At 41.1% G+C, this 24,689-nt stretch overlaps 1 protein-coding gene across 1 annotated transcript in view; it reads right to left on the reverse strand.

Annotated features, from left to right (window-relative positions):
- The window catches only part of LOC126334597 (TAF5-like RNA polymerase II p300/CBP-associated factor-associated factor 65 kDa subunit 5L), a 133,692-nt gene extending 110,770 nt beyond the window's left edge, over positions 1–22,922 (reverse strand). Inside the window, exons 1-2 of the mRNA XM_049996989.1 lie at positions 22,664–22,922; positions 7,556–7,711 (exon numbers count right to left, since the gene is read on the reverse strand). Of these exons, the coding sequence (XP_049852946.1) occupies positions 7,556–7,711; positions 22,664–22,668 (161 nt within the window). The 5' untranslated portion in view covers positions 22,669–22,922. The remainder of the gene's footprint in view (positions 1–7,555; positions 7,712–22,663) is intronic.
- Between the last annotated feature and the right edge of the window lie 1,767 nt (positions 22,923–24,689).

Consider the following 24,689-nt stretch of genomic DNA (forward strand, 5'->3'; position numbering starts at 1 on the left):
TAGACTGAAACTTGACTATAGACTAATGCAGACTGACTAATCGGTGGTCTGTACACTCGTTATAATACTTCGAGTGTTCAGGTATCACTGCGCGAGTGTGATCCGCGAGGAGAAAAGGTTCTACATCAGCAGCAATCTCATTGGCTGTGTGACATATTAATACGCGGATCGGCGGAAGCAGAATTTGGTCCGTCTCTATGGCAGCACCATCTCGTAGTGCAGAGACAGACGAGCGCTGCACCTGCGCTGTTGTGCTTAGCGGGGTGCGCTCTAGTGGGAAAGTTGTGTACGCACTGACTATGCGGAACTATGTACACAACAATGCCTTTCCCGCACAACAGGATACTTTAGGTACATGGTCCATATAAGTCCCAATTAGCCGGAAGTATAGTGGACAGTTACGGCACAGCTCTGTACCTCCAACAGCGAGGCGATAACATGTAGGGGGATGATACACTGAGATAACTCAGAATCACGGCATGTCTCCTTGCACATCTGACCTAGTACCCAGAAGACAAATATCTGCCAGATACAAAGGTTTTCTAGAGTGAAGGGCACTCAGAGCATCAGAACAGATAAGGAATTTAGCACTTGAAGCACATCTGATCCAGTGTCCACAAGACCACATACAATTCCATGTCCAAGACAAAGCAACCAATGGAGACCCCTTTTTCGACCCATCTGTGAAGACAGCTGCAATGTTGTTGTGCTTAGTTAAAATGTCATAAAATAGTGCATTAAAACATATGCAGGAGTGCAATCTAACTTGTACTGCATCAAATCTAAAATTACTCTGGGCCTTTGCAGTAACTGTGGTGGCAGGCAGTTAAAACCCTGGATTTAGGGTTGTACGTGCTCCACATCACATGACTCCAACACGCGCTGTAGGCAGATCCCATACGGCACTGTTGCTTGTGCATGATAGGAGAAAAGGCACCCCAGAAGTGGATGAGCAACAGTATGGTATGCAGGTGCAGTCAGAGTTCCCCCACCTTAGCACAGTGACAGGGTACAGGGCTGGTCCTGTAAGCACCTGTGGCCAGCCTAATACCCTCCATAGTGGATAGCATCAATAATCTTTGAGCAAGAAGGCCTCGCTAACCCAGTAGCAGCCGAGAAATGAGTGGGATTGCCTGTGTCAAGCATGCACACCTAGAGACATCTGAGGTTCTCTAAGACTCGATCCCTGGGGCAAGTATCCCCCAATTATGGGCATTGAAATCACCCAATAGGAGAAATGGATGGGGGAGTTGTGCAACAAGGCCTTCAAAAGCCTCAGAGTCTATTGCTTCCTGTGGAAGTAAATATAGGTAGCACACAGTGATCTTGTGAACCACATGAACAGCAACAGCTACTGCTCATAGGTCAATAACAAAGGAGTGCTGAGGAATGGTACATGTTATTGACCAACACACCAACCCCTCCCTTGGTTCTGTCCCCAGTCAGGATCATCCTTTTGGTGAAGGGTATAGCCCTATAGTGCAGGGTCATCAGTGGCTTTAAAATGTGTTTCTTGTAAACACAGACACATGGGGTATGCCTGTGCCACGAGTTTCAATTCCTCCACATGTGTCCTGAATCCATTAACATTCCACAGTAGTATGGGGGCCATTAATCAAGGAGGTAGCACTTTCACCCTGTCTTTCCACTGGGAAGGGAAGCCCACGGTGGGTGGAGGCTCGCTCTTGGGGCAATATGTGTGCCCTAGGCCAACATCAAGCTCCATCAGCTCTGAAGACGATTCATGAGAAAGAAATTATACGACTGCTAATTTCCATCAGTGGCTGAGTCTTTGCCTTTGCTTTTGTCTTTGGTTTTTTTACCCTGGATAGCCTTGAGAGCCACAACTAACGGCAGTGGTAGTGGCAGCACTGGATGATGGATCAGACAGAATCTTTGGAGCAGGGAGATCCACAACAGTGGCTACCATGGCCTTATCTGACATTCTGGCAGGTAGAACAGGCTTCAAAGTAACTGCAGCAGCACTAGTGTACTGACAAACACAGGTACTGGTGCTGGTGCTGACACTAGCAACTTCCATTTGTGTAGCAGCAGTGGCTTCTGAACCGGATGTTTAACAACCGAACCAAACGAAGTAGTGAATTTGGGGATGTTGCATGGCCGTATAAATCTTTCTGGCCTCACCACAGGTGATCCATTTTGACATTTTGATCTCCAGTATTTTTTGTGCTTCAAGGAAGACACAGCAGCCCCTACTCCAGACAGGGTGAGACCCAGAGCAATTCACGCACTTTGGAGGAGATGAACATCCGACTCATTCACAGGCAGTATTAACATATTTGCCACAATTGGCCCCTCCCTCACATCCAACAGTGATGTGCCCAAATGACTGGCATTTAAAACTGTGCATTGGTTTGGGAACACATGACTGCACGGTTAAATGAACAAAACCTGCATTAATATGCTCCATAAGTTTTGTGCTATTAAAAGTGTGGATGAATGGTCAGATTTTGTCAGATTGTTTTCCACCAATTTCCTGATAATATGGACATCTACAAATGCCTTCTTGCACCCACTCAACTTTCAGGTCTACTTTGAGGACATCCACTAGGTCCCTGCATGTCACAATACCTTTAAGGTCATATGGAGCTCAGTCTCAATGGCATATTTCTCAAGGCTTTTGGCCTTCTGCAGGTCTGTCGCTTGTTGGGAAATTGAGGTTTCAACCAACGACATCCCATTCCACAACCGCTTGACAGATTTCAATGTACCTCCAAATCCCTATAAACCCTTCTAAACCCTTTTGAATGTAAAAAGGTGAGACTTTTTCCAACCTTCGCTCTGTTCTTCTAACTAATAAAAACACTCTGACTAGCAGCATGTATTCTGTTACTATAGACACTAGAATTCTGAAACATCCTTGAGTCCGGAGGAATGGCTACATGAGTCCTCTTATTTGGTTGGATGTTGGTGCCTACCAGTGGCCCACCCATTTTGCTGGGAAGTGGAAAAGAAAAATTTCGAAAGGTCCATCTCGTCCCATGAGCCGTTAAGGAAACAAAAATCCACCTAGACAGTGCACCATGTGCCTAGGCACGCTATATACAGTCGAGATGTGGCAGGTTCCACAGAGGTTGTAGCTAACAATTGTTCCACCTCAAAATCCATGCATCTCATCATGCATAGCACACATAGAGACTGTGGGCTTTTTTATAGAGGTTTTTATCATCCTCATGATCTGGATGGTCAAGCCAAAATCCCCAATCCCTGTGACACACAATGTTCCACCATCATGCACTACAGCAGTCGGTGAAGCATACCCAGAGCTTACGGTGACAGAGGACTGGCGCCACATACCAGTCCCCAGCTTATGAACCCTGGGGTCATCAAGCCCATAACCAGCAAACAAATACTGAGTCCCTGAGGGATACAGATTCGCGCGTCTGTAAAAATAGATTGATGCACAAATCAAACAGCAACTACCACCATCATACCTTAACAAAAGATCTTGCTGAAAACCTGAAAAATTTTTGGTCCTACGTAAAGTCATACAAACATACTGTCATTTGACCACAGACGCACAGATTAGCATGAGGAGAACATAGTAATAGGTAGCCCTGCTGTAGACAAACAACTGAAAGAGTTGAAAACAAATGGATTCCAATGGAATCTCTTTCGGTTTTACAGAGTACTCTGCAGCACTGGCCTCTTACTTAGCTTGTATTTATCACGAATCACATGCCCAGTGCAAAGTCCCATACAACAGGAAAAACGCACAGACAACACCTGCACGTAAGGATGGTAAAAGAATGGACCTGCAAAATTACACACCAATATCCTTAATACCGTTTGCTGCAGACTTCTTCATCACATTCTCAGTTCAAATATAATAAATTTCCTTGAGATGGAAAACCTTCTATCCATGAATCAGCACAATTTCAGAAAGAATCACGCGTGTGAAATTCAGCTTGTCCTTTTCTCACACAATATCCTGCGAACTACAGGTGAAGCACAACAGGCAGATTCCATATTCCTAGATTTCTGGACAGCACCTGACACGGTTCCCAACTGCACACTGTTAACAAAGGTATGAGCATGTAGAATAGGTTCCCACACATTTTAGTAGCTCAAAGACTTCTTAATTAATAAACCCAGTACAACATCCTCGATCAAAGACAATGGTATTATCAGGACTGCCCCCAGAAGTGTGATAGGACCACTGTTATTTTCTATATACGTAGGTGATGTGGCAGGCAGGGTGAGCACCAATCTGCAGCTTTTTCTGATGATGCTGTGGTGTACGGGAATGTTTCACCATCGAGTGACTGTAGAAGGGTACAAGATGACTTGGACAATATATCTCATGTGATGAACTGGTAGCTAGCACTAAATGTAGAAAAATGTAAGTTAATGCAAATGAGTAGGAAAAACAGTCCTGTGATATTCTAATACAGCATTAGTATTGTGCTGCTTGACATAGCCATGTAGACTGAATATCTAAGCATAAAGTGCAAACAAAGTGATATGAAATGGAATGAGCAAGTAAGGATTGGAGTAGGGAAACCAAATGGCTGACTTTGGTTTATTGGAAGACTTTTTGGAAAGCATGGCTCATTTGTAAAGCAGACTGCACACAGGACATTAGTGCAAACCCATTCTTGAGTACTGCTCTAGTGTTTGGTACCCATAGCAGACTGGATTAAACAAAGAGATTCAAGTAATTCAGGGGTGGTTTACTAGATTTATTACTGGTAGGTTTGAACAAGACACAAGTATTACGGAGTGGCTTTAGGCACTCAAATGAGAATCCATGGAGAGAAGGCGACATTCTTTTTAAGGAACGCTGTTGAGAAAAATTAGAGAAGTGGCATTTGAAACTGACTGCAGAATGATTTATCCGGTGCCATCGTACATTTCATGTAAGGGCCATCAAGACAAGGCATCACAAATTAATTTTTGTTTGGAGTCATTAGACAATTGTTTTTCCTCACTATTTTCAAGTGGAACAGAAAAGAAAATGACTAGTAGTGGTACATGGTACCCTCTGCAGCACGCCATATGGTGGTTTGCATAGTATGGATGTAGATGTAGACGTAGTTTTCTGATTCTGCAGTAGATGCTGGAAGTCAACATGCAATTGCGTAAATAAATACAACGCTTCTCAGATCTATGTGCCGTACATTCTCGATGTACAATACCATTACCACTTCACTTTATAATAACAAGTTTTTCTATGGGAACATTAGCAGAACTCTAAAACCTCAGAACCTTGAAGTAAACATAAAGATGACAAGTTTGGGATATGACTACAGAATGAACACATTATTCAGTCTCCAATCAATTTCAACATTGTTTTTCACTGTAGCCCTTGGTCCTCTGTCAATATGTTACTCCAAACTGTATTGATGATACTTGGAGTATGCGCAAAACCCCCGATTACTCACCACATGCAGAATGCATTAAAAAAATCATACAATAGCTGTGCTCTCGTATACATTAAATTGTTATCTCTTTACTGTTTGTGAGCATCATTCGTCAGAAAGGTACAAGCAGGGTTACACATCACTCATCCAGAGTGGTACAGTAACAAGGTAACAAACAACAAGTTATTACTGAGCTTTAAATTTTTGCTTTTGTCATATCTTTGCAATTTTATTAGTGTTACTCATAGCCCATACTGTAGTACTGTGGACACATGTATACAGGAAATAATGTAATATGAAACAATCTGCTTCTAAGCTAACGTAGACCTCTGACTATGCTGCAGTTCAGTCTGTTACAAAACTTCTGTATTTGTCAGTCTCACCAGCTCACAGTCAAACTGACACCTGTCAACCTACCGTAGACTTTGAGCTATGTTTCGGATCAGTCTGCAACCACAACAAAGGTTCCACCTTGAGACAAAGTCTCCACACAATCATAGAGAGCTATTTATTGAGCACACAGCAATCATAGGTAATGCCCTCACATTAGAGGAAGTAGGCACAATTAAATTTTCTTAATGCAGTTACTGCAGTACCCATTTAACACTCTAGTTAATACTTAAAGTCTTGCCTGAGCTTTTCAGAATGTGGAGCCAGGAACGGTTGCATGCAAGTTTGTGATTTTATATTTATTGCCACCCAAGTCTGGAGAAAACAATGTTGAAAACTCGTTACATAATTCAACAACTTCAAATGGTTTGGCAGTGCTGGAAACCAAGTACTGTATGTCCCAATTAATCAGAGAATCTAATGCGCCTATATCTATTTGCAATGATATTTTTTCCCAGAAGTTGTAAGTCAGATACTTTTGAGGATTTCCTGTCTCAGGGTTCCATAGTATTTTTATTGAATACACTGAGCCATTTATTTTTTGTGTGTATATTGCAAGCCTTTTGCAATTTACAAACACTTTGGGCATGTCCATGCTTGTTGCAATGGAGGCAAAATGGTTTCTTATGAGGCCAAATTAAAATGTGAGATTTTACTTCTTTTCCAACTTTAGCACAAACACTCTGTCTCTCTCTCTCTCTCTCTTTTATTTTTAATTATATTAATACAAGACTAACCACTTTTAGATTATAATCTATACTATTACATAAAGAAAGTTGTAATTTAACGTTGTTACCAAAAATCTCTAAACGTTCTTGACCAATTTACTTCAGATTTTTACACGATACTCTAATAAATGTTCAGATGGACATAAGATATACATTTCTGTAAACAACATTGTATATATTTTCTATTAAAATCTACTAACATAAGTGCTGTGCTGTGAGTATGTGTAATTTCGTTTTCTTCCTCACAGTCCACTTTAACTTAGTACTCAGATCATTTAAACCATTGCACAAATTGTTTCTTCCATACATACTCTTCCTCATTATGCATGATTTTAAACAAAAGCTGTACACACAACAGTGTGTTGATTTGTTTCCTTCATTTAGTCACTTTTAAGAGTAAAGAGGGATGCTTCATTCATGGCTTATCAACTTATGATTAGAATACTACTGTACTATGGAATCTGCACCATCCGAAAATTTGCAGTCTCATCCATTCACAGATTCAAAGTATGAGAAATACTGTCACTGTTGCTAGAATCCTTACAATCCAGCAGCTTGAGAGGTCTCTCTCATACCCCTCATAATAATGAACTCAGTGGATTTACCCATTCATTTAAAGTGACATTTCCCAATCAAGGCTTCATTTGCATTTGCGATAACAGCAAACAATGCTCAGGGTCAGAGAGAGAGGAGAAGAAATATTGACAGAGAAATGAAGGGGGAGAAAATAAACAAAGAAAAGAAGTAGAAGGAGATGGTCAGAGAGATTTAGAGGAGGAGGGGAGGGGGGGGGGGGGGGGGGGGGGGGAGGGCAGAGGTGATAGACAGAGTGTGTGTGTGTGTGTGTGTGTGTGTGTGTGTGTGTGTGTGTGTGTGTGTGTGTGTGTGAGTGAGTGAGTGAGTGAGAGAGAGAGAGAGAGAGAGAGAGAGAGAGATGAGAGAGAGAGATTCTAAGACATACATATAATTCCCATACATAATAATAATTGCAAAGCATTATAAATACAGAAGCCAGCCAAATTCACTTCAATAAATATTCGTGCAGAATCTTACCTTAAGAAATGTTGTTCAGCTAGGTTAACATCATTATTGATAGTGCTGAACGTAAAAAGAATTTGAGCGACCAACAACTCTTTCCACTGCACAACCAACAGCCATTTCCTCTTGGCTGCATGGCAGTGTATTAATCTTGCAACAATCTTCAATATCCTGTCAGAATAATATGAAAAAATTATATGAATCCATAAATCAGCAAATAATTGAGTAAGCAGGTGTTATCAATGTTTAATGCTACAGTTACTGCTTTGTTTCTCAATGGTAATGTTACCGATGACAGTGCCACTAACACGGAGTTACTAAATACAGTTTTCTGAAATTCCTTCACAAAAAAAGATGACGCAAATATTACAGAATTTGAATCAAAAAAGCTGCCAAGATCAGTAACTTGGAAACAGACATCCTCAGGGGTAGCGAAGCAGCTAAAATCACTTAATAAAAGCAAATCCTCCTCTCCAGGCTGTATATCAATTAAGTTCCTATCACAGTGCGCTGATACTAAAGCTCCATACTAAGTAACATATAAAACCACTTGCTTGACAGAAGATCCATACCTAAAGACTAGAAAACTGCATAGGTCACACAAATGATCAAAAAAGGAAATGGGAGTAATCCACTGATTTACATACACATATTGCTGTTGTCAACCAGCAGTAGGATTCTGGAACATATACTGTTTTCAAACATCATGAATTACCTCAAAGAACACAATCTATTGACAAATAGTTAGCACAGATTTAGAAATATATCGTTCTTGTGAAACACAAAGCTAGCTCCTTATTCACACAAGGTAATGACTGCTATCAACAGGGAATCCCAAATTGATCCATATTTCTAGATTTCAAGAAGGCTTTTGATATTGCTCCTCACATCAGCCTTCTACTCAAATTGCAAGTCTAAGAAGTATCATTTCAGTTGGGCAACTGGATTAGTGATTTCCTGTCAAAAAGGTCACAACTGTGCTGAACTGAAGAACAAAGGTGTCTTGCACACAGTGCCGCTTCATTGTGACACTGTGCCAAAGAAAGCAAAAGAGTTGCTGTTTAGCTACTACACATTGGTTGCGGCAGAATTGTCATGTCGGATAGTGCTGTGCGGCAGAACTCTTCTGCCTTCTCCCAAAGATTAGGGAACATTCCACGTCAGGGCCGACAGCACTGCCCCGTTACCTTCACACGTGTCGAGTAGAGGAGTTGACACATGTAAACTTTCAGGCCGAGGCAGCGGGCAACACAAGGTGCCAAATAAGTGTGAAGCCGGCATCCCGAGCACAACCACACTCACAGTAGGACACTCAGGCTGACTAAACATCATGAGTAGTAACAGTGATCCCCCCCCCCCCCCCCCCACCACCACCACCACCACCACCTACCTACCCTAATATAACGGTAAGCCCCCCAGCCAGTCCCAGCCCCTCTCCCTCACTGAACAGAAGTAGAACCCCCAAGTGAATCGTCCTCCCAGGCAAAGGGACAGGAAATTAGAGACCCTTAGCCCATGAAATAGGAACTGAAAAACCTCCCTAAAAGCACTAAGCAACCCACACTGGCATCAGACATGAGGAAGTACCTTAAACAAGACTCCCTCAGGATCATCACGGACCTCAAAACTAACCATGACGGGACAGCAGCCTATATCTGGGATCAGGTGGGAGACACTAAGAGGGAAATCATGAGCAAACTTAGGAGATGTGGGTATCCTGAGGCTATTGTAAGCCCAGACACACAAGAGAACCACGAGGCTCCAAAGAGAGACACAAGAAGAATCCATCAATGAGTGTCATCCTAAAACAAATTCCTCATAGCACAACCGAATCAGTGACTCATCAACTTCGTCAACAAGGCTTTGGCATAGCAAAGGCATGGCACATTAAGGACAGGAAGCAATAATGCACTCACACGGAAGTTCTGGGTGATAACGCATTGCCAACAAACTATGGACACACTCCTGACTGAAGGAGCGAAAATAGATTTTACCATACAATGAGCAGAGCCCCCGCGGGGCACCCGGGACACCCCCCCCCCCCCCCCCCAACCCTTCCCCGGCCCACACAATGTGGCAGGTGCTTGAACTTTGAGCACACCACAGCAAACTGCAGAAAACAAACAAACCCAAAATGCAGCGAATTGCACTAAATCTCTCACTGCAACCTAAGGAGAAAGAACAGTGTGCAAACTGCAGGGCAACCACACAGCCCTCTCCTACAAGTGCCGCAAGCATCCCAAGGAGGCCATGAGCGAAGAAACGTGTGCCCATCAAAGTCATCAATGAGCAAGCACCGCTCACAAATAATGACAATGACCTGAAACAGGTGGTGGTGGTGGGTAGTGTTTAATGTCCCGTCGACAACGAGGTCATTAGAGACGGAGTGCAAGCTCGGGTTAGGGAAGGATTGGGAAGGAAATCGGCCGTGCCCTTTCAAAGGAACCATCCCGGCATTTGCCTGAAACGATTTAGGGAAATCACGGAAAACCTAAATCAGGATGGCCGGAGACGGGTTGAACCGTCGTCCTCCCGAATGCGAGTCCAGTGACCTGAAACAGGAGATTGTATTAAAGGAAGACCTGGTGAAAGTTCTTGCTGTAACTCTGCTGAACTTGTTCCAAGACAGTAGGGAAAAAGACTAAGGTGACACAGGCAGGAAACAAGATACATTGACTATTGGCACCCCAAAACACACTTTAGGCACACACCTCAGCATACACCACATCACACACCACAGAAAACAAACTAAACAGGCATCCCTCTCCCCCAACTCCCCACCCCCACCCTTTCCAGGCACCTCCACGATGGCCAACACACTACATGTCGACAACCTACATCGCTTATCTGTCTCAATGCGTCACACCGAAACACACATTATTAATGCATACAATACAACAGGAAGGCGTCCATGTTGCAGGCATCACCGAGACATGGCTAAGGAATACAGACGCTTTTAGCCTCCCCAAATTACAGGACAGACCAGACACAAGAGGTGGAGTAGCACTGCTTGGACACAATAGCAACAAAGGAAGTCCTTCTGCCAGCACCACTTAATACTATGGGAGCAGTTATAGTACAGATAAGAAACAGGAACTGACACACTCTCATGATAACCTGCCTGTAAAACCCATCCGCAATGCCAATACCATTGCACTTTCTACGACATATGATGAAGTACAATAAATACATAATACTGTGAGGCTTTAATGCAAGGCGCCATATACTAGGAGACACATCCGATAACGGAAATGGTAGAAGTCTATTTGACTTCCTGACAAGAGAGCCGATGGACCAACTACCAGTCAACCAACCGACCTTCATAGGTCACTGAATCCACTCGACACCAGACCATGTGCTATATGGACACAACATTAGCGACCTTCATAGGTCACTGAAGCCACTCGACACCAGACCATGTGCTATATGGACACAACATTAGCGACACAATGTCAGAGCCTGTCATAGGCTATAACGAGCGACCACTAACCAATCCTTTTTTCGACCAGTGCCACCCTGCCCCCACACCATATCCCCACAAGACGAATGGTGCACAAATATACAAATGCCGACTGGGACAAATACAAAGATGCTCACAGAACATCTATCAATACCACTTACGAAAACAAGACGACGACCTCCAACACTCCACAAACAGAATAGAGACTGCCATACATCAAGCAACAGATGAAGCCATTCCCACTATAGTAGTCGAAATGGTAGAAGTCTATTTCATCCCTCAGGAATCTGTCAACCTAATACGACAGAAGAAACAACTTTACAGACAAATCAGACACGACAATAACCCAGACCTGAAAAGACAATGGAACAGACTGAATGTCAGAATTAAAAGAATCATATTTGAATACCAACAAAGACAGTGGGACAGCACATGCAGGAGACTAAACTACAGGGAAGGAGGGAAATTCTGGCAACACTTTAAAACACTAACAGGACAACAACAAACACCACATTAATAGTGGACAACGAGCCAACAACAGAAAAAGTAGAACAAGCTGAGGCATTTAGACAAGTACTACAGCAAGTATATCCTTTCCCACAAGATGCTAAATTCAATGACAACTTCTGACAACACATAGAGCACCAACTACCCTATACTTAAATATACCAACAAGACAGAAGATGAGAACACACTGATGGCAGCAATCACCAACACAGAAATCATAAACGCAATCCACTCACGACGCAACACAGCTCCTGGATAGAATGACATAAGATGCATACACCTCCAGAAAGCCCCAGCCCACCTCTTGGTACCCCTCCTTTCCCTCATCTATATCTACTGTCTCACCAACAAAACATTACCAATCAGCTGGGGAAACTAGCAAATCAATAATGTTACCAAACCCAGACAAAGCAAAGACTGACACTTGATCCTATAGACAGATATCTCTACTCGACGTCATAGGAAAAACATATGAAAGGATACTAACTGACTGCATAAAAATGTATATAGAATGCAAAGAAATCCTCCCCTTGACACAATCAGGCTTCCGACAAAATCATTCCAACGACCCGCTAATCAAATTGACCAACAGAATAACGCAAGGTTTTAAGAAAGGGCACTGCACGCTCACAGTCTTATTAGACATAAAGCGTGCTCTGGCACACAGGACTGCTTTACAAATTGAACCAGTTGGGCCTTCTGACTGAGGTTGTACAATTAATACAGGCATATATCACAAACAGGAAATGCAAGGTACATGTCGGCAGTGCTTCCTCTCTAGAATTTACAACCCAAGCAGGAGTATCACAATGAGGCATATTGTCCCCACTACTGTATGCACTTTACACGGCTGACGTACCAACGACAACAATCCCTACAAAAACGGTAGGACTTTTTGCTGACGACACCGCCTACTAGTGTAGGGGACTGAAGATGACAACCATACAATGAAAGACACAGATCTACCTACAACAACTAGAAACCTGGAAGGCAAAATGGAGAATCTGTCCAAACCCATCCAAAACCCAAATGGTCTTATTGAGACACAGACACCTGACAAAAAAACAATAGCGAAACACAGATGACATACAACTGATGCTCTGGAACACATCACTGAGACTTAATGACACTGCCAGGTACCCAGGTGTGTACCTAGACAAACATCTAAACTGTAAAACAAACCTCACACACCTGCTAAATATGACAAGAAAAATACAAAGTCTAATCAGACGAGTACTAGGACGAGCACAAGGACGATTCCACAGATGTGACAATCAAACTGTGATACACACGTACAAGACTTAACCAGACCTGTGATAGAATATGCTGCAAGCTCCTTAGGGATCCTGCATAAACTGGTAGCAGAATCACTTTACTCAAGCAAGACAGAACTCTTACACAGCATTTCTAGACTGCCAAGGCTCACAACCATGACATCACTGGCATGGAACCGTTACAAACCAGACTGACTAAACTCAGTGCAAACTACAGGAGAGACATATTAACCAAACGTCCAGACATGGAAGACTTCCTGACAAGACCATGAACAAACAGGCGACCAAAATTCAAATACATCCAACTAGCGCATACAGTAGCACACAACACCAGTCAAGAATACACAGACCTTGCCCCCACCATGGAACTCCTAACCCAAGACATCTCACTTCCCCCACATCTGGACAAAGACAGAGAAACTAACCCCGTAAACACACACACACACACACACACACACACACACACACACACACACACACACACACACACACACTATAGAATTAAGTTAAACATAAAACGTATGATAGACTAAAAATTAATTACAATATGTAACTGTTCATCACTACCATAAAAGTCATTTCCCTAAGGTGACAGGAGGACCTGATGTAAACAGAACAGTACCTTAAACAAACACCCATTGACAACTGCTCTCTAAATTCAAATGTATATCTTCAAATTATCCTTGCCTCCCACCAACAGCGGATCATATAAAGAAAATTGTCTCTGTCTCTCTCTTCTCTCTGTCTAAGAAGTAGCACAAAACAACACCACCAGCACGCGCACACCAAATGAAGCAACGCCACAAGAACCAAAAAAATGCACAACAGCTGCCTCAAAGCATACAGCTTAAGCTATAACCATAGCTATGTAAAGTCACTGCAACAACCAAACAGTGTAACAAACAACAAATGTATCTGTACAGCAAAAGGCTGAAAAAGGTAATGCTGTATGGGGTGTCAGGTGGCAGTTGACGCTAAATAACGAAAAGTGTGAGATGATCCACATGAGTTCCAAAAGAAATCCGTTGCAATTCGATTACTCGATAAATAGTACAATTCTCAAGGCTGTCAATTCAACTAAGTACCTGGGTGTTAAAATTACGAACAACTTCAGTTGGAAGGACCACATAGATAATATTGTTGGGAAGGCGAGCCAAAGGTTTCGTTTCATTGGCAGGACACTTAGAAGATGCAACAAGTCCACTAAAGAGACAGCTTACACTACACTCGTTCGTCCTCTGTTAGAATATTGCTGCGCGGTGTGGGATCCTTACCAGGTGGGATTGACGGAGGACATCGAGAGGGTGCAAAGAAGGGCAGCTTGTTTTGTATTATCGCGTTATAGGGGAGAGAGTGTGGCAGATATGATACACGAGTTGGGATGGAAGTCATTACAGCATAGACGTTTTTCGTCGCGGCGAGACCTTTTTACGAAATTTCAGTCACCAACTTTCTCTTCCGAATGCGAAAATATTTTGTTGAGCCCAACCTACATAGGTAGGAATGATCATCAAAATAAAATAAGAGAAATCAGAGCTCGAACAGAAAGGTTTAGGTGTTCGTTTTTCCCGCTCGCTGTTCGGGAGTGGAATAGTAGAGAGATAGTATGATTGTGGTTCGATGAACCCTCTGCCAAGCACTTAAATGTGAATTGCAGAGTAGTCATGTAGATGTAGAAACAACCCGCCTATCCCTTCATGGACGGGAATGTAAAAAAGTCTTGATCTCCTTATTATAAGGTATAGGAGAACTTAATCAACCTTGAGAGGTACTGGTATGAAGTACACAGTATATAACTCAAAGCCCCTTACTGACAAAGCTATACTACAGAGTTCAAATGTCTGTCTACATACTAGTCAACAAGTCACTTTTTTGGTATGGTCTGAGAGTTTTTTTGTATAACTTGTTTGGATTTTAGGACATCTCAGAATATCTGCATATGTTACAGGACACCACACAGCTTCACCTCCTAGTTCGAACAATGGAAAGCCCAGGTTGTTGTCATTCTTAATCCAGCTGCATGGGAAGCTTTCCAGCCCAGACTACTTTTTTTACATGCAACAGGCACTGAGAAGCGCGTAATAGCTAGTGACTCAGTTGTTCCTAACTGACAACAGTGCAAGACTTCTAATCACCGTAATCTTCAAACGGAGCAATATGAAAGCAACTTAGTATAAATTACGGCTATGTGAATTTTATCAGTGTAAGTGGAATGTGAAATATCTTACCATAGACTAAAGTTCTACAATAATAAATTGACTACTGACCATAAGAGCTACAATATGACGCTGGATTCAGAAGTTAAATTCCTTTGTACAGAGAGCAATGTGAAAAGTTATCAACGAAACTGAAATTCATGTTCCATCTACCAATCTGAAGGCAAGTCTAATTTTGTCTTATGTACTGTCACAAATGGATTTCAGTAATCCACACAGTTTCTCAGTGGTCATAATGGCACTGACCCAGAAGATGCCACACTGAAGGTCAAAACACAGAATTCCATCTTCCAAGACTTTTCTGCCCAGAAACATTGTATTACAGTTCTTCATTTGACTGTCACACTTCATCAATGTCTCAGTATTAATTTAAGTGACTGAAGAACTGCAATTTATTAAAATTCCTGAATGGAGGAAAGGTGGCCATACTTGATATCTGTATGATTATATATAATTACATAAAAGAGACCAAGCGAGGTGGCGCAGTGGTTAGCACACTGGACTCGCATTCGGGAGGACGACGGTTCAATCCTGTCTCCGGCCATCCTGATTTAGGTTTTCCGTGATTTCCCTAAATCGTTTCAGGCAAATGCCGGGATGGTTCCTTTGAAAGGGCACGGCCGATTTCCTTCCCAATCCTTCCCTAACCCGAGCTTCTGCTCCGTCTCTAATGACCTCGTTGTTGACGGGACGTTAAACACTAACCACCACCACCACCACCACCACATAAAAGAGCTTGCTCACACAAATGTGCACTATGGGTGACTCAAAGTCTTTGATACTGCTCTGCCAATTCACAACCAAACCATTAGGTCAACTAAACTTACGAATACCAGATATCAGCTCCATTCCATGACTTAATGATCTTGAGGCATGTGCAGACAGCACAATGTCTTCTTTTTTTCATTTATATTATTTATTGGAATGTAGGTTGTGGATACAGACTGATCTACAGTGTAAACTGAGACATGAATTGAACTGAAGAGTGAGAAGCTGGTTGAGAGTTGGCAAAGCCAACAAATGTGAATACAAAATCTCATTTGTGGTGAGATACTGATCTGTAGTATTCTCCAAGATCTAGGTTCGGTTGAAAGGAGCGGTATTGAAGGCTTCAGTTAATCCAAATATTTAACTTAAGTGGCTACCATTTTTAATCAAGAAACTGATTAAATAACTATTTTTTAGTTATTAAGCTACATACTAGGCACATGCATTTTATTCATTTATTCTTATTTTATTGTATGTTTATTTCTAACTGAACAATGGAAAATCAAGGATGGAATAATAACAATATTATGAAAAGGATAGACTGCTATTCGGCATGTAGTGAAGATTCTGAGTTGCACAAAGGCACAACAAAGACTGCTAAACACGTAAGCTTTCAGCCGAAACATATACTACTGCCGTAGGGATGGGAAGGATAGTGGTAAGACATTCTTCATTTCAGGGCAAGAAGAGAGGTAGTCGAAATGCTGGCAGAGAATATGACTCAGCTGCTCCAGTTCAGCATGGTATTGAGTCATCTGTTGGGACTTTGGAAGGTGGTGAGGACTGCGGAGATATGGCATGGGACATTTGTTTTCGAGCACGGTTGGGAAGGTAATTTTGGCCTGTGAAGGCATCATTGATATTCTTAATATATTTGGAGAAGAACTGGTCATCACTACATACGCGACAGCCACTGGTAGCTAGGCTGTATGCAGGGGACTTTTGGCATGGAATGGGTAGCAGCTGTCAAAATGGATGTACTGCTGGTGGTTGGTAAGTTTTATAGACAGAGGTACATATGTAGCCATCTTTAAAGTGAACAGCAACATCAAAGAAGGCAGCTTGTTTGGTTGAGGAGGACCAGGTGAAGAGAATGTGGGAGAAGGTGTGGAAGTTTTGGATGAAAATGAATAGGGTGCTCACCCTCATTCCAGTTTACGAAAATGTCATTAATAAATCTGAACCAAGTGAAGGGTTTAGGATTCTGGGAGGTTAGGAAAGACTCCTCTATATGGCCCATGAATAGCTTGTGGAGGATGGTGCCATGCTGGTGTCCAATGCCCTACAATGGATTTGATTGTAGGTGATGCTTTTAAAGAAGAAGTAATTGTGGTTGAGGATACAGTTAGTCATGGTGATCAGGAAGGTGGCTGTAGTCTGAAATCCATCGCCATTGGTATAGGTAGTGTTCAACAGTGGTAAGGCCATGGGCATTGTGGATGTTAGTAGGCCTACATGTATTCCTTGACAGTAAGATATATGCAACTTGCCCAATTATGAGCGATGAAGGTTTCAGATTTGCCAATAAAAGGTATCATATATACAGGGATGGTTCAAAATAATTCAAATGGCTCTAAGCACTATGAGACTTAACATCTGAGGTCATCAGTCTCCTCAAAATAATTATTATGACACAATTAACAAAATCCAGTTACAGCGCAGCTAAAGCATATCTACTGGTACAACTTCCTATGTAACGTGTCACATTATAGGATAACAAGTGCATATTTACACACTGCAATAATAGTGACATGTCAACAAATACTGACACATTCCATGAAATTTCGTGTTCATGATCTACAGAACAAGTATTAATGTAATGTAACTACGTATTCTTAAAAAAATCTTAGTTCTAAACAAATTACACAACTGAAGAAATTACTGTTTCATGCTTGAAGGGAGAAGACAAGTGTTTAACATCCCTTTGGCAACCAGGTCATTAGAGGCGGTGCAAGCTTGGATTACAGAAGGCTGGAGAAGGAAAGCAGTTGGACCCTTTCAGCGGAACCACCCCAGCATTTTAGGGAAATCACGGAAAACCTACATCAGGATGGCCAGATACAGGTTTGAACCATCATCCTCCCAAATGCAAGTCCAGTGTGTTAACCACTGCACTAATTGGCTCGGTGCAAGAGAAGAACAAAGCTGATCACACTTCAATCACATTTCTTTTCTAACACATTGTAAACAGTGACATCAAAGTTCAGTATTGCACGAGGTCAGAGAAATAAAAGATGAATAAAAATTGTTACTCTTTGATACAATGACAAAAATTAAAAAGTCATTCCCTAATGATAACTAAACGTTTTCTCTTCAAAAATGTAAAGAAAACTGAAGGAAATTTTCGTCTCTGGAGGTTGATTTAAGGTAAAGCAATACTCACAGGCAAATTCATAGGACAAAGATAAATTTAAAACTGGGATTGGCATAAAAAAAATTTTCTTCACGTGGAAAACAACTTTTGGATGAGTAAAAAAAGTGAGTGTAGTGTTGAAAATACAAAAGAGAACATACAGACTGAATGGAAAACTGTTTTTCTGGTGCAGGGGCAACAACCTGGGTGATTGACTGACATGGACTTTTAACATTAACCAAAATGGTTTTGCTATACCGGTACAGCAAATGGCTGAAAGCAAGGGAAAACTACAGCCGTAATTTTTCCTGAGGGCATGCAGCTTTACTGTATGGTTAAATGATGACAGCGTCCTCTTGGGTAAAACATTCCGGAGGTAAAATAGTCCCCCATTTGGATATCCATGCGGGGACTACTCAGGAGTAGGTTGTTACCAGGAGAAAGAAAACTGGTGTTCTACGGACTGGAGTGTGGAATGTCAAGTCCCTTAATCGGGCAGGTAGGTTACAAAATTTAAAAAGGAAAATGGATAGGTTAAAGTTAGATATGCTGGGATTTAGTGAAGTTCTGTGGCACCTAACAGGGTTATAAGTACAAAATCAAATAGGGGTAATGCAGGAGTAAGTTTAGTAATGAATAAAAAAATAAGAGCACAGGTAAGCTAACACAAACAGCATAGTGAACACATTATTGTAGCCAAGATAGACACGTATCCCAGGCCTACCACAGCAGTACAAGTTTATATGCCAACTATCTCCACGGACGACGAAGAGACTGAATAAATGTATGATGAGGTAAAAGAAATTATTCAGATAGTAAAGGGAGATGAAAATTTAATAGTCATGGGGAACTGGAATTTGACAGTAGGAAAAGGAAGAGCAGGAAAAGAGGTAAGTGAATATAGAAAAGGGCTAAGGCATGAAAGAAAAAGCCGTCTGGCAGAATTTTGCACAGAGCACAACTTAATCATGGCTAACACTTGGTTTAAGAATCACGAAAGAAGGTTGTATATGTGGAAGAAGCCTGGAGACACAGGAATGTTTCAGACAGATTATATAGGTTGGTAACACAGTGATTTAAGAACCAGGTTTTAAATTGTAAGACATTTCCAGGGGCACATGTGGAGTCTGAACACAATCTATTGGTTATGTACTGGAGTAGGTTGTTACCAGGAGAAAGAAAACTGGTGTTCTACGGACTGGAGTGTGGAATGTCAAGTCCCTTAATCGGGCAGGTAGGTTACAAAATTTAAAAAGGAAAATGGATAGGTTAAAGTTAGATATGCTGGGATTTAGTGAAGTTCTGTGGCACCTAACAGGGTTATAAGTACAAAATCAAATAGGGGTAATGCAGGAGTAAGTTTAGTAATGAATAAAAAAATAAGAGCACAGGTAAGCTAACACAAACAGCATAGTGAACACATTATTGTAGCCAAGATAGACACGTATCCCAGGCCTACCACAGCAGTACAAGTTTATATGCCAACTATCTCCACGGACGACGAAGAGACTGAATAAATGTATGATGAGGTAAAAGAAATTATTCAGATAGTAAAGGGAGATGAAAATTTAATAGTCATGGGGAACTGGAATTTGACAGTAGGAAAAGGAAGAGCAGGAAAAGAGGTAAGTGAATATAGAAAAGGGCTAAGGCATGAAAGAAAAAGCCGTCTGGCAGAATTTTGCACAGAGCACAACTTAATCATGGCTAACACTTGGTTTAAGAATCACGAAAGAAGGTTGTATATGTGGAAGAAGCCTGGAGACACAGGAATGTTTCAGACAGATTATATAGGTTGGTAACACAGTGATTTAAGAACCAGGTTTTAAATTGTAAGACATTTCCAGGGGCACATGTGGAGTCTGAACACAATCTATTGGTTATGTACTGTGGATTAAAACTGAAGAAAATGCAAAAAGGTGGGAATTTAAGGAGATGGGACCTGGATAAACTGACAGAACCAAAGGTTGCATAGAGTTTCAGGGGGAGATTTAGGGAACGATCAACAACAATAGGAGAAAGAAATATAGTAGGAGGAGAATGGGTAGCTTTGAGAGATGAAATAGTGAAGGCAACAGAGGACCAAGTAGGTAAAAAGACAAGGGCTAATAGAAATCCTTGGATAACAGAAGATATATTGAATTTAATTGATGAAAGGAAAAATATAAACATGCAGTAAATGAAGCACCCAAAAAGGAATACAAACATCTCAAAACTGAGATCAATAGAAAGTGCAAAATGACTTAGCAGGGATGACTAGAGACCAAATGTAATGATGTAGAGGCGAATATCACTAGTGGTAAGATAGATACTGCAAACAGGTAAATTAAAGAGGCCTTTGGAGACAAGAGAAGCACCTGTATGAATATCCAAAGCTCAGATGGAAAACTAGTTCTAAGGAAATAAAGGAAAGCAGAAAAATGGAAGGAGTATACAGAGGGTCTATACAAGGGCAATGTACTTCAGGCAATATTATGGAAATGGAGGAGGACATAGGTGAAGATGAAATGGGAGATATGATACTGCATGAAGGATTTCACAGAGCATTGGAAGACCTACATCAAAACAAGGCCCCGGGGATAGACAACATTCCATTACAACTACTGATAGGCTTGGGAGAGGCAGCCCAGACAAAACTCTACCATCTGGTGAGCAAGACGTATGAGACAGGTGAAATATCCTCAGACTTCAAGAAGAACATAATAGTTCCAATCCCAAAGAAAGCAGGTCTTGACAGGTGTGAAAATTATTAAATTATCAGTTTAATAAGCCACTGTTGCAAAATACTGACACGAATTCTTTACAGGTGAATGGAAAAACTGGCCAAAGCCAATCTTGGGGAACATCAATTTGGATTCTGTAGAAATGTTGGAACATGTGAGGCAATACTGACCCTACGACTTATCTTAGAAGATGGATTAAGGAAAGACAGATGTACATTTCTATCATTTGTATCATTTGTAAACTTAGAGAAAGCTTTTGATAATGTTGGCTGGAATACTCTCTTTCAAATTCTGAAGGCGGCAGGGGTCAAATACAGGGACCGAAAAGCTATTTACAATTTTTACAGATGGCAGTTATAAGAGGTGAGGGGCATGAAAGGGAAGCAGTGGTTGGGAAGGGAGTGAGACAGGGTTGTAGCCTATCCCTGACGTTATTCAATCCATACATTGAGCAAGCAATGAAGGCCAACAAAAGAAAAATTTGGAGTAGGAATTAAAATCCATGGAGAAGAAATAAAAACTTTGAGATTTGCCGATGACACTGTAATTGTCAGAGACAGCAAAGGACGTGGAAGAACAGCTGAATGGAATGGACAGTGTCTTGAAAGGAGGATATAATATGAACATCAACAAAAGCAAAATGAGGATAATGGAATGTAGTCGAATTAAATTGGGTGATGCTGAGGGGATTAGATTAGGAAATGAAACACTTAAAGTAGTAAATGAGTTCTGCTATTAGGGGAGAAAAGTAACTGATGATGGTCAAAGTAGAAAGGATATAAAAAGTACACAAAATGGCAAGAAAACCGTTTCTGAAGAAGAGAAATTTGTTAACACCAAGTATTGATTTAAATGTCAGTAGGTCTTTTTTCAAAGTATTTGTGTGGAATATAGCCATGTATGGATGTCAAACATGGACAATAAATTGTTTAGACAAGAACAGAATTGAAGCTTTCAAAACGTGGTGCTACCGAATAATGCTGAAGATTAGATGGGTAGATCACATAACTAATGAGGAGGTATTGAACCGAATTGGGGAGAAGAGGAGTTCGTGGCACAACTTGACTAGAAGACGGGCTCGGTTGGTAGGACATGTTCTTAGGCATCAAGGGCTCACCAATTTAGTACTGGAGGGCAGTGTGGCGGGTAAAAATTGTAGAGGCAGACCAAGAAATGAATAAACAAAGCAAATTCAGAAGGATGTAGGGTGCAGTATCTACTTGGAAATGAAGAAGCTCGCACAGGATAGAGTAGCATGGAGAGCTGCTTCAAACCAGTCTTTGGACTGAAAGATACAACAGCAACTACTACTACCACTACTACTGCTACTACTACTATTTAAAAATTTTCTCTTTGAATTGTAATAATTTGTAAACAATATCCTTTATTCTGTATAAAACATGCAATATGATATGTCTAAAGCTATGGCAAAAATGGATTTATGGTCAAAAATAAAAATAACGTAACATTATTTTCCAATAGATGTAGCTACAGCAGTGCATTCAGTTTGCAACCCTGTCTGAAAGAACAGATTGCGTAGTAAAACTGTGATGAGTATGCCCGTAACGCGTATGGCATAAGTACGAGCATTGCAAACAGTTTTCTTTGCAGAATGAATAACATGTTTGCCGACGGCCCAGTCTTCCTAAGCGCGGAAAACACAACGAAGATCTCACACGGCGCTTTCTTCACAAATCATCTTCGCACGGCAAAGACGTCCACACTCAAGAATTTTGCACCTGAATTATTCAAAACAGCACATAACAACTAAAGAAAGTAATGATTTGTGGTGACGTCTGTAATGTCACCCGTTATGACATACCGCATAGTGCCGGCGTTTCAAATAAGTGTTAAGTGCAGATTTGATCGCTTCGCTTTTTGAACGCTTCATCTTACTGCTGACGTATGGCCCTGGTATAAACAGCTATAAAAAATTCTGTCAGTCTCCATGAGTGCATGAAAGCCTTTACTCAAACCTCAACATAAACATCTTCCACCATCGAATGTTCCCTCTCACAACAAACAAAACAAGCAAAGCATATCGATTCCAAAAGATGCCACAGTTTGTGCTACCTCCTAATGATTCCCATCGAAGTTTTCGGAATTCAGCTATTGAAAAACTAGACTGTAAGCGAAGCGCTACGTCCCTCTTGCCATCTGAACTTAAAATGTATTTTATACATTGATATTTATCAAATATTCCATTCTTGCAAATATTCAGTCCAGAAAAGTATTTACTCTAGCACGGCCTTCTACAAAGCAGGCCATGACTTTTGCTGAAAAGGTACCGTAGCGGACTTATCAGTGCATATCACTACAGTTATGTTTTATTTTCAGTTACTTATTTTTTCGTAACTCTCACCTCCATTCGTTTCTTCAGGACGTCCTCTTCCTTTTCTTCTTCATTCCCATTCAGAATAGTCTTCCAGTCATTTCACAATCGTCTATAATTCATTGTGGACATAGGAGTGACAGTTACAGCTAGAACTGTTAAATTAACTGTTATCCTTCACATTCTAAAAAATTTTCATCGAAAATTATTATTTTTTTCTGTACGAGTCGATTGAAAAATCCAAAAGCGTGTCTAACACCCCATTTAGTTGTGCAGGGCTACAGGGTGAACTCGGAACACCATCAACAATATTTCAAAGGTTGTTCAAGGATATTTTCTGAATATTTGAATGTAAGGCGCCCATGGTCTCATCACAGGATTTCTTAAGAATATTTATTAGCTACAAGGTAAATACAGTGTTCATCTCTTTCCACACAGCCAACAAACTCACAACACTGAACTGACTGTTGTAGATAAATTACATTCATTGTTGAGAGTCCTCTCGATCAGCGTTGCCAACGCCCCGGCATTACTGGATCGCATAATTGGATAATCAATTATTTCGCTAAGGGATCGTATATCTACAATCTACACTATAAAATCCGTTTTTTGTTGCGTGTCCCGGAATTTAGTTGCAGGTGAGCTACACAAGGTGATTCACAAAGAGAAGCAAATATTTTAATATGTTATTCTACAAGTAAAACTAAAGAAAAAAGTAAATAGAAACAGAGGTCCGCAAATGCTTAGTTAAGGAGTAACGGCTAATAAAAGATTTTGCTTGAAATTTAGCAACTTCGCTCATATGAAGTCATCGCAAAACTGTACGAGGTTAAAGTAAAGCATGATTTCCATTTATTTTGTTGTTAATGGTCTGGTGAATGTAATAAAAGATGTCCCAGAAGTGTATTTGCAGTAGTTTTCCACAACATCCTGAGAAGCAAAGTTTATTATCAATACACACTTTATTGGATCATTGATTTTCCCAGGACGTCTAACTAGCGAGACATATAATTCCTTAAAGAAGAAATGCCCCGCTTGCCCGAAGATATACCACTTGCTACGCGATTGCAAATGTATTTGAACACGACGGCGCGCATCCACATTTCACCAACGCCGTTACTAGATATTTAAATGAAAATTTCCCCAGAAATGGATTGGTCGTGGTGCTACACGTCTGTGGCCACACAGATCGCCCATTTTATCGCCAATGGATTTTTGTTCGTGGGGATGGATGAAAGACAAAATCAATGCTTGTGCTCGCATTATGAATGCAATAGACGAAATTAAGAACAACCCCGTGAAACTGAAGGGAGCAACGGAATCTGTTCATACACATGCAGCTAAATGCATTGAACTCGGTGGAGACATTTTTGAATATTTAATGTGAACTTATTGTGAAGCTTTATGTACACTGTACAACTTCCTTAACACTGAGCTTTGTTTTTCTCTGCTTTAACATGAATTCTCGTGCTATGGTATTAATGAAAGCAGATTATCTAAAAGATTCATACAGTTT

Source organism: Schistocerca gregaria, chromosome 2, assembly GCF_023897955.1.
Source record: "Schistocerca gregaria isolate iqSchGreg1 chromosome 2, iqSchGreg1.2, whole genome shotgun sequence".
NCBI classification, from domain to species: Eukaryota; Metazoa; Arthropoda; class Insecta; order Orthoptera; family Acrididae; genus Schistocerca; species Schistocerca gregaria.